This window comes from Rhinoderma darwinii, chromosome 1 (genome assembly GCF_050947455.1).
Source record: "Rhinoderma darwinii isolate aRhiDar2 chromosome 1, aRhiDar2.hap1, whole genome shotgun sequence".
Lineage (NCBI taxonomy): Eukaryota > Metazoa > Chordata > Amphibia > Anura > Rhinodermatidae > Rhinoderma > Rhinoderma darwinii.
The window spans coordinates 53,388,498-53,403,237 of NC_134687.1; the positions used below are offsets into that span (position 1 = coordinate 53,388,498).

Genomic DNA, 14,740 nt, shown 5'->3' on the forward strand with positions numbered 1-14,740 from the left:
AATAAAGAAACATTAGCTAAAGTAACATCCATTACAAACAACATCACCAGATGCTCTAATATTTTGAGATTTGTTTCTGGCTTAGTTTTAAGATAACTTTTTCTCCCAGCCAGCAATCATCTAAACAGTGCAAGTACATGTTGGAGAAGCCATCTAGGACCAAGCATTAGGAATGCAACATGTTGACCAGTGGTGGAAGAACATGGCTCTCTTATTAGAAGAATGATTGGCCCTAGGTAGCAGCTTCTTTTTATGGGCTTCAAAACAACTTTGTATGGTGAAAGAAATCAGAGTACACCCACCACTCATCATTACCTTCATAGGTCAGGGGTTTATGGCAAGGTACATCAGTAAAGGTCATCATTGGCGACTTTGGTCTATGGGTGGTTGATATTGTTGGCTCATGTAATAAGATAGTGTCCCGTCCACCTACATATATAATAAAAATAAATTAAGATCAGAAGAACCTATTTACCACCAAAAGGAAAAAAATATATATATTTTATAATAGTATATGACCAAAAGGATCAATTATTTGATACCAATGGCAGAAGCAGTGCATGTGCCACAGATGGGATCATATCTTACTTTTGGGGTGCTCACCTTTAAAAGGGGTCAACCCACAAAACACATTTACCATCTATCCACAGGATAGGTGATAAATATATGATCACTGCGGCTCCCGTGATTTAGAACTAGGGTTGCTAGTCCCCAATCTTTCTCTGCTATTTCTGTCTGTCGCAGAGAATTTGAATGGAATGGCAGCATAATGAGGAGCAATAGGGGAATTGGAACGGGTTCTAGTGATCATACATTTTTCATCTATCCCGTAGATGGGTGGTAAATGTATTTTGTAGCATAAACACTTTACTGTTGTGATTATAGACCAGACCCCAACATGCTGTTAAGCCTGAACTGTGTTAAGATTGTTCATTCCATGCATTGTGTTGGCTCTATAAATGTATTATTTTTCTCTCAAACCATGCCCTATACCAGTGGGAATCACAAAAGTGCAAAAATAATGGACTGCTGGTTAAATCAGGGGCAAGTCTTTTCCAAATACAGGCAGTTTTAGTGATTAAATTATACGATCAGATGTTCCTTATGTATGAAGTTATTGAGACTACATATGACGGTCATCTATGACACCACTTACAGATAAAACAATGGCTTAAAAATAAAGATAGCCGTGCACATATTATACCCAGAACATAGAAATCCAATGGGGAGCTTAATGTCACTTAGCTATCAAGGGAGAGGTTCTGAAGTAGCTGAGATGTATGTTATACAGTGTGTAGGTGCTGCAGATGGTAGGCCCTATAGAAGGCTAGAAGATAGAGAGCACAATTAATTCCGAAAAATACATAGAGGAATCTTGGAAAGAAAACTTGCTGCAGTCTGCAAGAGAACTAAAACGTATTCTCTAGCAAGAAAGCAACATCAAACAAAGGGAGATCAACGACATCAAACAAAGCCAAAGCTACAAAGGAATGAAACAGAAACAACCATGTTTCCGGAGTGGCCAAGTCTGACCTCAAATGGACACTATGAAACCGTTTAATACCCATAAAAGTTAAAGCACCTCAAGAGATTGAATAGAATATTAGGGAAATCTGCAGTATTCACATGTACGGATGTAGCCAAGTTTATCTAGACTGATGACTTGCTGCAGCGTGATATCACACAACAAAAGCCATTGAAAAGTCAAATTAAACTTTCTTGTCACTGTGTATTTAATGTGTTAAAAGTCAAGATAAAGGTGGCTACATCTGTGCAGTGCTGACAGAGTCCTATCCACAAAGACTCCATGCTGTAATTGCTTAAAAAAAACCTTTACTATGTACTAACTTCACGGGGGTGAAGGGGAATGCATTCAGTTATTTTATGTTTCATAAGTATAACGAATGTCGATCACTTGGTAGATATTGGTTTTTACTTTGGCAAACAAGAATATTATTTTATCAGTGTAAAAAAAACACCCTATTATTTCCACTGACAGTAAAACACAATAAAACATGAAAAATTCCTAAGAATGTGAATTCTTCTTATCGAAATTGTGTATGATGTATACCCATATAGGTCTTGGTGCCCTGTGGATGTCCTTTATCCAACGCTCTCTGTTCATAGAGAGTTTTACAGAGCGTTTGACAGGGTAAAGTGAGAAGCCTTAATGATGGATGGTGAGGTAACTGAACATTAATGTAACACATTCTGTACTTGAGATTTCTCGACGTGAAGCCCAGTGGAGCCGTCTGCTTTTTCCCAAATGCCGACTTCATCTGTTATATTCTATTCTACCCATCTATTCTGACTCCTACTGTGTAGAAACAAGAATTCTGCTAAATAGATTCTTGAAAAGGAAAAAGAAAAATTTAATGTATTTACCAAAGAAAAAAAGTTACTTAACCCAGACCAATAGTTAAGACGTGTATTACATAGTGTAAAAATATAGATGTAATGCAATGTTATCTTCCAATGATCTCATATTTTGTTATAATAAAATTATTTATTTCAAAATATAGTTTAATCTATAAATTAAAAAACAAACCTCAAATATATTTGCTTTATGTTCTAAACCTTTGAAAGTGATTTTTATTTTAAATGCGTATCAGTGTGTTTTGTGCAACACTCAAATTAGTTTATATTAAAAATTATTTTTACTTTTTGAGATACAACTGCTCTGTATTCCATATGTAGAGCAGCTGTATTGATCACAGAATCCTGTAGTAGTCAGGGCCGCGGGACTGACGGGGTTAGTGGCAGCGGGTCCTGCGTGTCTCGGACAACAAGTAACTTAGATGTGATGGATAACCAGTAGATCCTACGTGTCAGAGACACTTAGGACTCGCTGACACTGAACCCATCAGGTCCGCGGGACTGACTGATTCAGGTCTTAGCGAAAATTACAGCTGCTCTGTATAGAGTATACAGAGCAGCTGTATCTCAAAAAGTAAAAATTATTTTTAATAAAAACGAATTTGAAAGTTGCACCAAACACACTGACTTTTTTAAAATTAATTAATAAAAATAAATAAATAATCCACTTTTCAGATGTTTAAATTACTCAGGGAAAAGAGGAAGCAAAGAAATAAAATTGCCTGCGACTGATCTCCCAGGAAAAGGGGTGTTATTTGGAGCCTAGTTTCTCAACTTGTGGTACAGCAACATGCCATGTTTTAGGTGGTACTCGGATTGTGCTTATGCTGGGCTTTAACCCCTTAACGACCAGCCTATTTTAGACGTTAATGACCAAGCTATTTTTTACGTTTTTCCATCGTCGCATTCCAAGAGCTATAACTTTTTTATTTTCTGCGTCGACATAGCTGTATAAGGTCTTGTTTTTTGCGGGACAAGTTGTATTTTTTAATAGCACCATTTTGAGGTACATATTATTCATTGATTAACTTTTATTAACTTTTTTTGGGGGGGGATAGAAAAAAATCTGAAATTTCGCCACACTTTTTTGCGTCCTAAATCTATGCTGTTTACCGTGTGGTATAAATAACACAATAACTTTATTCAGTGGGTTGTTGCGATTGCAACGATACAAAATTTGTATAGTTTTTGTATGTTTTACTACTTTTACACAGTAAAAACGCTTTTTTTCAAAATTATTTGTTTTTGTGTCTCCATATTTGAAGAGCCGTAACGTTTTTATTTTTTCGCCGATGCAGTTGTATGAGGGCTTTTTTTTTGCGGGAAGACTTGTAGTTTTTATTGGTACCATTTTGTAGTAGATGCGACTTTTTGATCACTTTTTAATCACATTTTTTTAAAGTCAGGATTCACAGAAAACAGCAATTTTTCCGTCGTTTTTTATTACATTTTTTTACTGTGTTCACCGTGCGGGTTAAGTAATTTAATAGCTTTATAGTCGGGGTTGTTACGGATGCGGTGATACCAAATATGTGTAACTTTTTAACTCTATTTTGGTTTTTTAATAGTAAAGCAGTTTGTAAGGGGAAAAAGTGGGTTTTTCATTTTTTTTTTTTTATTAACTTTATTAAACTTTTTTTTTCACTTTTTTACTAGTCCCACAAGGGACTTCACTATGCGATGGTCCGATCGCATTTATAATACACTGCAATACTTCTGTATTGCAGTGTATTACTGCCTGTCCGTTTAAAACGGACAGGCATCTGCTAGGTCATGCCTGCGGCATGATCTAGCAGGCATTCATTACTGGCAGACCTGGGGGCCTTTATTAGGCCCCCGGCTGCCATCGGAGACACAGACACTCGGCGATCTTATCGCCGGGTGTCAGTGGGATGAGAGGGAGCTCCCTCCTTCTCTCCAAAACCACTCAGATGCGGTGCTCGCTATTGAGCACCGCATCTGAAGGGTTAAACGAGTGAGATCGATACTAATATCGATCTCACCCGGCAGAGCAGGGACGCCCCCAGCTGCCTCTGGCAGCTGAGAGCAGGGAGATTTGACAGCTCCCTGCTCTGTTTACTTATTCCGATGCCGCGACGTAAAAAGTCTATGGCATCGGAATAAAGCCCGTTAGTGTCCGACGTAAAAAAACTATAGGCCGATCACTAACGGGTTAAATGGGCAGCAGAGTGTATGATCATAGTTTTGGGGGTAATTTGTTTGAGTAGAGGGTACTGGTATATTTTGTAGGTCATGAGAGGAAGTCGTTTGTCATGTCGATATAACAAGACTAGGGGCAATGTAAAGAGGGATATTTTAAGTAATATGTATATATTAAGGATTTTCTATTAAAGGGCTTTTGAGTTATAAGAAATTCATGGCCTATCCTCAGGATCCTTACTTACTATAATGATTATAATGAACAACATTGGGTTCATGTGTGAAGGAAATTATGGGATTAATTACCATTAGTGTGAGGCACATGGAGGTTCAAAATTGATAACACCATGTGCCTCACATCAGAAAACGGAAGGGACTTATATTTATATTTTCTGTTGATATTTTATAGTTGGCAAAGTATCGCTTTGGTATTGAGAATCGCGATACTACACTAAGTACCCGTATCGAAGTCCAAATTGTGGTATCGTGACAACCTAGTGGATACCATGAATACCTGGTCAATACAGCTGCACTGGTAAAGCAGACATAAAATAACTGGTAATCAAGCCCATAAAAAGCATCCACATGTGAGTGTAGAAATTTAGGAAAAAAGATGCAGGAGTGCAATGAATCTTAAGTAGGGGAAAAAAATACTAAAGTTACATCTATAGGAGTCTGCCAAAATCTGCAACTCTGGGAATGTTATCTTCTGGCATGTGCTGTATTTTCCTTAAACAACAGAAAAAAGTCCCACATTTCTTCACCGGCTGAGCTGTAATGCCCGGATTGCCAGAAAAGTAAATTCTTCATTGAATGAGGGAAAAAAAAGAAGAAATTAGTTCTCAAGAGATGAAAGTTGAACACGGGTCATCACCTCTGCTGTACACTATGCAGAACAGGAAAATAAATCATGGGGTATTAACACAATGCGAATATGTTGCCTCAACATAGAGTATAGAAATAATGCCTGCAATTCATCATATGACAGCAGATCTCGTATGACAATAGACGTACATTGGGGACCTCACAAGTGCGTCAGTCCGACTAGTTACTCTCCACATAGCCTGTCCAACACAACCACCAGCAGATCTCGTATGACAATAGACGTACATTGGGGACCTCACAAGTGCGTCAGTCCGACTAGTTACTCTCCACATAGCCTGTCCAACACAACCACCAGCAGATCTCGTATGACAATAGACGTACATTGGGGACCTCACAAGTGCGTCATAGTCCGACTAGTTACTCTCCACATAGCCTGTCCAACACAACCACCAGAAGATCTCGTATGACAATAGACGTACATTGGGGACCTCACAAGTGCGTCAGTCCGACTAGTTACTCTCCACATAGCCTGTCCAACACAACCACCAGCAGATCTCGTATGACAATAGACGTACATTGGGGACCTCACAAGTGCGTCATAGTTCGACTAGTTACTCTCCACATAGCCTGTCCAACACAAACACCAGCAGATCTCATATGACAATAGACATACATTGGGGACCTCAAATATAAAGTAAATGGCTGATCTCGTTGTACATGGTTATAAACATGGAGGACTGAACTTAAGAATTGTCTGCACCAAATCTTAAAATGTCTTATCAATGAGAAAATTATGGATCTGGATGACAGGGGTTCACCATCCCTAGTGTTACTATTCTATTCTTAAGACGTTTATCCTGTTTCCTTGGATAGAAACTACCTCCATATTCTATTCAAGACATTGGTAAAGCTGGAGATACAAAACATTGGTGGGAGAACCGGTCCCTGCTTTGGGTGGTCTCAGGAGACATCAAGTTACGCTTTAATGCACCCATATCATAGTATAAAAGCAGAGGTCCACACCTTGTGAGTCACATTTAACTATGCGTGATGGTCAGGGATCACATTCAAGTAAAAGACGTTAACATATTAAAATGTAGAAAAACATTAATATTTAAATTTTAACGTCTTAGGCTGGCTATCAATTTTGCTCAACCGGTGGTGTAATGTTTGTGGCTGCGGGCCGTCAGCTCCAATCTCGTCCTGACAGCCGCAGCCACGAGTCGGCAAGCGTTGGCCCCAGCCTCCTCCTCAGGAGACGCCAGAGCTCACGTACATTCACCTCAGCCGGATCCCGTAGGGTGCACGCGCACGCTCGTGCCCGCTATTAAAGGAGCAACGGACTTCTGATGAACTTGAACCCATGAGTACCCTGGACTATAAGAGGGCTCCAGTCCCCTGCTTCGATGCCTGAGCCTTGTTGAGGCTTCCCAAGTTTGTCTATGCGAGGGCCTCCTAGTGTGTTCCTGTTCCCTGCATTTCATACCATCCCGTCTGACCTGCTTCACCACGCCTGACGTCTACCTGCTGCCTAGTCCCAGCCGAGCCTGCCTTGCTGCTGTCCGAGCTGCCACAGGTACCTATACGAACTATAGAGATTGACCTGCGCCCTGTTGGCCAGCTGCGATACCGCCAAGGCGGTTCCTGCCCAGTGGGTCCACAGACCCTTTGTGACAGGTGGACAGATAAGTTGCGCAGTTTTGCAGTACCATACTTTATAGAGGTGTATAAGGCCCTGTTCACATGCTTTGTGCTGTACGTTAACCATGTATGTTGGGAAAGCTCCTGGTGTACACGCTTATCCGAAAGATTCCCTTAGTCATCCATAGACTTTAATGGTATCGGTTTAATGTATATGTCATGAAGAGTCATTAGAGTTCACGATGCATTGGTTTAACAGATCTTATAATTGTCTATGGGTGATGGATGCCATCGTCAGGCATCAGTCACAGCCTGTTCCTTCGGCAGTTTTTCTCAGCATACATACGTTAAACGTAGGCCAAAAAGTTGTGCAGCTGCTGGACAATTTCAAAAACAAAATAGGACTGTAAGAATCCGGCCACTCCCATTGATTCCTACAACCTCAGCATCATATGTTTCACATAGACATTAGGTACCGCCAAAAATCATTAAATATGTTTGGCCAGCCTCTACTATGGCAAGTAAGATAACACAGTTCATATTTCATGTAGTATATACAAAACATTGAACCTACGCCCAAATCCCACAGACACATTGTAGCTGAGGCCTTAATGAAGCAGAAAAGGGAGGAAAGAAAGAACATAAAATTTAGTCACAGTTAACAATATCGGATACAAGATTATACATAAATGTTGTGCACAATAATCTACTATAAGCAGTAAAGGAAAGATCGGAGACTAACATAACCCCAAGACAGCGGGTGTACAGCCTAGGAGTTATGGTAGTGCCACACACTGAGATGGAGACTTCAGATAGAGAGAAGACATGATGTTCGAGACAGTGGACAGACAATCACTGGTGTATGTATTAGAGCAGGGGTGATGTCACAGGAAGAGGTATATAATTGGGTGTCATCAGAGTGTGTGTTTAGCCTGAAGTATACACTGTACATAGAAAACATCATCTTAAAAAGAAATCTTCAGCACTGGTTTCATTAGTAATATTTTATATGACCATTGCAACAGAAGTCTATGAAATAAATCCGAAAAAACAGAACTGACCAGGGAGACTCCATAATCCGGACACCTCCAGAGTCCGAAGCTTTTTCTCCAACTCTGCCACTCGGTTACCTAGAATCCTGAAGGGAGTGTGGAAAAGGAGTCATCACACGTAGATGTCATATGTTATTAATAAGGTTTCTCAACAGAAGATACACTCGCAGACAATTAGATGCTAGCTTCAAGTCTGTAAACCTTACAAGTGGGACAGAATCTGATGGGAGGCCACCGGCAGCACTACCAAGAGGGTCGGTCAATGGTCATTTCCTGTTTGACGTTTCAGAGCAGCCAAATTTACCATTGAAATCAATGGGGCATACCCCTCAACATTAACTCTCTATGGGAGTTACGGAAATGGCAGTGGAAGCAGCACATTATGAATCACGGAACCACTATTCTCCCAATGTTCCCAGAGATGGGTACCCCCCACCTATCTGGCATTTATGGCATACCCTATGGATATGCCAAAAAAGCTCTACATGGGAATACCTCTTTAACGCTCAATTAGAGAACTGCGGTGACAGGTTGCCGAAAGCGTTTCATATTATCCTACTTTGTTATTAGATTCAGGGCAAAAACTAATTTCAATCTGTCCAGTTCTGAAATTGGATTTTACAACAAATTTTATTTACACTAAGGCATGGGCTCCATGGCGACACAGAGTTGACCATAATTTTCGATAAAGTTAAATTGTGCAGCTGTCGTGGTAATGTGACAAATTGAATGCGAATTGCAGGCGACACTGCGTCACGTAGCCTTTTAGCCGTATACTGAGGAGAGCATTCTCCCCTTTTCGCCATTATTTCTAAGACGAACCACGGCATGATAGACTAAGCTGCCCTTGATTTGTTGGTTCTCTCACTGGGGGTGCTCTCTAATCGCCTTTTACTTTGCTTAAATTAATTTTTTTGGACCAGATTTGAAGATTTAATAGAAAAATAGGAATGTCCTTTTTATTTTTTTTATGGATTCATGCAGTCTAAAAAAAGAGAAAAGGATTCTGAAACCTACAGAATAAAATCGTCTGAAGGAAAAATCTTCATTATATATATATATCCTGGGCTTCGTTCTCAAAGTGTGATGGAACATCTTGGAAGCGATTTCTCTTTTCCCGTACGTACGAGCTGGGAGCAGCAGTGACAGTAAACAGGAGGAATCAGCACACATACTTGTTAGTTTGTCTTTGGTGCTGAATAACCATGTTTTTCTCGTGAATAGTTTCTAGCAGAGCTGTAGCCAGCGACTTGAGATCAGAGATGGACTGTGGAGTTGCAGGCAGACTGCAGCCGTGATCCTCTGACAACAACTCCTGAACTGCACAAAACAAAGAAAATTACGGATAGCAATCCGAGATGTTAAATCCATCCAACAACACAATGTCATCAAAGTAATGCAGGAAATTCTCTAACACCTATATTGGATATACACTAAATGGCCAAAAGTTTGTGGACAACCCTGCTAATTATAGAGTTCATTTCAGGTGTTTCAGCCATACCCATTGCAAACAGGTACATAAAATCAAGCCCACAGCCATGTAGTCTCCATAAAGAAACAATGGTGGCAGTAGTAGGAGTTATACTGAAGAGCTCAGTGACTTTAAACGTGGCACTATTTCTGATCTGCTAGGTGTGCCCCAGTCAACTGTATTTGAAATTATTGCAGAATTAAGTGGAAGCATCTAGGAGTAACAGCTCAGCCACGCAGAGAGTCGGGCTCCTGCATGCTGATCAGCGTGGCGCGTAAAAATCGCCTATCCTCCCACCTATGTTGCATTACTCTGCAGAATTACAAAATGGCTTTGGAAATGACATCAGCACTACAACTGTGCGCCAGGAGCTCCATAAAATGGGTTTCAATTATTGAGCAACTGCACACAAGCCTAAGATCACCATGCACAATGCCTAACTTCAGCTGGAATGGTGTAAAGCACGCTGCCACTAGACTCTGAAGCAGTGGAAATGTGTTCTGTGGGGTGATAAATCTTGTCTCACTATCTGGCAGTCTGTTGGATAACTCTGGGTTTGGCTGATGCAAGGAGAGCGTTACCTACCGGAAGGCATAGTGCCTACTGTAAAATTTGGTCAGGAATGATAATGGTCTGGAGCTGTTTTTTTTTTAGGGTTTGGCCTCTTATTTCGAGTGAAGGGTAATGTTAATGCTATAGCATACCAAGCCATTGAAAACAATTGTATGCTTCCAACTTTGTGGGAACAGTTTGGTGCTCGGCCCTTTTCTGTTCTAGGATGATTGTGCCCCAGTGCACAAAGCAAGGTCCATAAAGAATTGAGGAGTATGGCATAAAAGGAACTCGAGTGGCTACACAGAGCCCTGACCTAAACCCCATCAACCACCTTTGGGATGAACTAGAATGGAGATTGCGAGCTAGGCCCTCTCATCCAACATCAGTGTCTGACCTCACAAATGGTATTTTAGCTATAGGGGCACAAATTCTTAAAGACTCACTCCAAAATCTTGTGGCAAGCCTTCCCAGAAGAGTGGAAGCTTTTACAGCTTTAAAAGGGGGGCCCAACTCCATATTAACGTTCATGGTTTTGGAATGAGATGTTGAAGCAGTTCATACTTTTGCCCATATAGTATACGTTGCTAATTTAGTTGAATGAGAGTGCACAGATTTGTTTGCTATATTTAACTGGAGTTGCACAAAACAGAATTTTGTAGTAATGGGTTATGGTCCATCAGGAAAATCACTCACTTCGAATGCTGCAGTCAATCTGTGATTACTTAAGGTTCGACCACTAGGACGCCGACCAATCACAAGGCTTTATTCTTGTGATCGGTGAGTGTCCCAGTGTTCAGACTTGCACAGATCAGACATTAATGGTGCATTAGAGGGATAGATCATCAATATTTAGACCCACACAATCCCTTGTGTCTACTGGAGAGGATGGGGGTTAACCACAGAAAACGGTTATGGCACATCAACTATATATGCTACCAAGTCATACTGCTTGGGGTCCCTGGCAGTCAGAAACACACTCCACTTTTTCAATCTCTCTAATTGACTTAAATGGATATTGACATCATACATATTCTGCCACCCGTGTTTAGAATTGGTGGGGTCCCAACGACGGGACTCCCTTTAATTTGTTTTTCTGCATAACTTATATATATATTTATATAATAGATCTTTAACTTACAAATTAGTGTGTAAAACTATGCTGAAGTGTGGCCCAACGACAGCTGAAAAGTCTGTATGTAATGCAGGGAGCAGTAGACTTGCCGGCGGCGCTTGACTAAGCGAGCCCCATCTATCCTCTAACCAGTGGTATCAAGAAATTTTGAGGCAGTGACAGCCACATGGCCCCCAATACAAGGAACGTCACATGGCCCCAAACACAAAACTAGCCAAATACAGTAGTCCTCAAATACAGTAATATAAAAAACAAAGACACACTGGATGGACCTCTCTATCTTTTTCTGACAACAAGAATCTATATTAACTATTATGACTACGAAGAACAGATGACGTTGAGGAGGATAGAATCATATTTATTATATCATTCTAAAATGATGAGTGCAAACATGCAAAACCAAAGTACCTTGTTTGGCAGAGAGAACCCCAGTCAGGGCGCTGCTATGCGATTTGCTACTTGACTTGGAATTCTTCCTCTTCTCCAGTGCATTCTGAAATACAAACACAGGGAGACTATATGTAGAAGGGACAAAAAAAAAAAAAAAAAAGACATGTTAGAAACTGAAGGGAGTGATCCGATTGGCTGAATTACATCCAATATGACTGAAGAGTTTCATCTGTCAAATCTGACAAAAAGATACCAAGTCCATAGCAACCAGAGTCTATAGTTTCTTCTTGCAATGCAGTTTAGATTAAATCTGAACTCTGATAATCTGCTTTGGGCAACAAGGCCACCGGGTCACAATTCTGACAGATGAGAACCAGAGTGTATTGTATCCTGCAATATATATAATACTGAAGAGCTCATGACACGTAGCTCTAGTGTAGAATGATTGCAGCGATATAACCAGGGTGAGATATCCCGGCAAATTCACACCTATAATGAAGGAAGCTGTTATACTGCTAGAAGATGACACTTTTGTCGCTAAATGATTAAGTTATTGTGTGAAATTCAGGATGTTCTGTAACTTCGTCCTTGTACAAAAACATAAAAAAGTTGTTTTGTTCAAAGCGGACATTAGATTTCTGTTTGTTAGTCTGGATTGTTTTTGAAAACGTGCTAAAACTTAAAATATTGCAGAGACTGGAATATACGGCGCGCATTATGGTATTTCAGCTGTGAGGCCAGGCTATTGTTATATGTCTCTGTAATATCAGAATATTTAAAGAAAACCTAACAGAAGAGAGTTAAAAATGGTAGTTGTGTACTTTAACCCCTTAATGACCAATGATAGGCTTTTAACGACAGTCAGATTCTAGAGCATCAGGTTTTTACGGCTGCACAGAAGATCTTGTGATCATTAGAAAAAGGTTCTGTGACTGAGCTCACTTGACAGCCAACCTACGCTACTGTTTTTGCTAAAAAACAAAACCTGATTTATGTCAGGTTTTGACCTCTCCCTCAATATCTACATCCAAGCTGGCTTAACTATGTGGGTATATGTGTGAAAGTTGATGTAGACATGATTTGTGAGTGTGTGTATACGTGTGAACATTGGCAAATGTGTGTGTGTATATGTGTGAACATTGATATAGTTAGTGTATACGTGTAAATATGTGTGTATATGTGTGAATAAATGTGTATGTGTGTGAACCTTAAAGAGACTCTGTCACCACATTATAAGTGCCCTATCTCCTACATAAGGAGATCGGCGCTGTAATGTAGGTGACAGCAGTGCTTTTTATTTAGAAAAACGATCTATTTTTACCACTTTATGAGCGATTTTTAGCTTTATGCTAATTCGATTCTTAATGCCCAAGTGGGCGTGTTTTACTTTAGACCAAGTGGGCGGTGTACAGGAGTGTATGACGCTGACCAATCAGCGTCATACACTTCTCTCCATTCATTTACACTGCACTAGCGATATAGTTATATCGCTATCTGCAGCTACATACACACACACTAACATTACTGCAGTGTCCGGACAATGAATATACATTACCTCCAGCCAGGACGTGATGTGTATTCAGAATCCTGACACGTCTGAATCTTTTCTGTAAGATTTCCAGCAAGGCAAATGTAATCTCGCGAGATTACAATGTAAACTGTCATTTAAAACGAGATTACGTTTGCCTTGCTGGAAATCTCACAGAAAAGATTCAGAAGTGTCAGGATTCTGAATATACATGACGTTCTGGCTGGAGATAATGTATATTCATTGTCAGGACACTGCAGTAATGTTAGTGTGTGTGTGTATGTAGCTGCACATAGCGATATAGCTATATCGCTAGGGCAGTGTAAATGAATGGAGAGAAGTGCATGACGCTGATTGGTCACTGCTTTGTCAGCGTCATACACTCCTCTGTACAATGCCCACTTGGTCTAAAGTAAAAACACGCCCACTTGGGCATTAAGAAACGAATTAGAATAAAGCTAAAAATCGCTCATAAAGTGGTAAAAATAGATTGTTTTTCAAAATAAAAAGCACTGCTGTCACCTACATTACAGCGCCCATCTCCTTATGTAGGAGATGGGGCACTTGTAATGTGGTGACAGAGTCTCTTTAATGTGGATGTGATTTGTAAGTGTGTATATGTGTGAACCTTGGCAAGTGCATGTATATGTGGGAAAATTTATGTAGACTGAGTATATGTGTGAATATGTGTGTATATGTGTGAACATTTATATAGATAGTGATTTGTGTGTGAATATCTGTGTGAACATTGATGTAGATGGTGATTTGTTTGGTGATTATATAAAAACATTAAAAAAATGATTGTGCTCTCCTGGGTTCACTTGATTCTCCAGCACAGACCAGCAGCTGAGATTGAGCACAGCTAATATGTGCTAAAACTTTGATAGGTTGCTGCATACATCTATAGACGTGATTGACAGACAGCGCCCTACAGCAATGGTCAGGACTGGAGGAAACTCAGGTCCTGGCCCTTTAACTCTTAAGCCATGATCATGCTCCCTTTGTCTCCCCATCGTCCGTGGGTTGATGGTTTTATAGGACTACTCTAGGCCGGGCATAGGCTGTGAGGTGTGTCCTGAAATAATGCCCGTTCGGGATTACCTTAGGGTGTTATTCACACAGTGCAGTTTTGCCACGTTTATTTTGTAGGGCAATTGAAAAGTGCGCTGCAAAAACGGGTGTGTTTTTATCAAGGCAAAACTGTACCGTGTGAATATACCCTAAGGCTGGATTCACACGACCTATTTTCAGGCGTAGTGAAAACACGGCTCCAATACGTCGGCAAACATCTGACCATTCATTTCAATGGCTTTGCCGATGTACTGTGCCGACGACCTGTAATTTTACGCGTCACTGTCAAAAGACGGCGCGTAAAATAACAGCCTTGTCAAAGAAGTGCAGGACACTTCTTTGGACGTAATTGGAGCCGTTTTTCATTGAATCCAATGAAGAACAGCTCCAAATTACGGCCGTAATTGACGCCTTGCAAAACGCGAGTACGAGCAATTACGTCTGAAATTCAGGAGCATTTTACATGCACAGGTTATAATGCATTGGAATATAGAGGTATTTCAATGCATTATAATTATAAAAATAATAATTAAAAGTCC

The 14,740-nt window shown here is 40.3% G+C and overlaps 1 protein-coding gene across 3 annotated transcripts in view; it reads right to left on the reverse strand.

Moving 5' to 3' along the window:
• Positions 1-14,740, reverse strand: part of CCDC149 (coiled-coil domain containing 149) — a 69,832-nt gene that overhangs the window by 2,788 nt on the left and 52,304 nt on the right. For 2 of the 3 annotated variants that reach the window (XM_075858771.1, XM_075858761.1), the window contains exons 8-12: positions 11,621-11,705; positions 9,230-9,374; positions 8,064-8,140; positions 7,577-7,609; positions 316-429 (exon numbers count right to left, since the gene is read on the reverse strand). In XM_075858771.1, coding sequence (XP_075714886.1) covers positions 316-429; positions 7,577-7,609; positions 8,064-8,140; positions 9,230-9,374; positions 11,621-11,705 — 454 coding nt within the window. The remainder of the gene's footprint in view (positions 1-315; positions 430-7,576; positions 7,610-8,063; positions 8,141-9,229; positions 9,375-11,620; positions 11,706-14,740) is intronic. The other variant, XM_075858781.1, reaches the window with a different exon arrangement.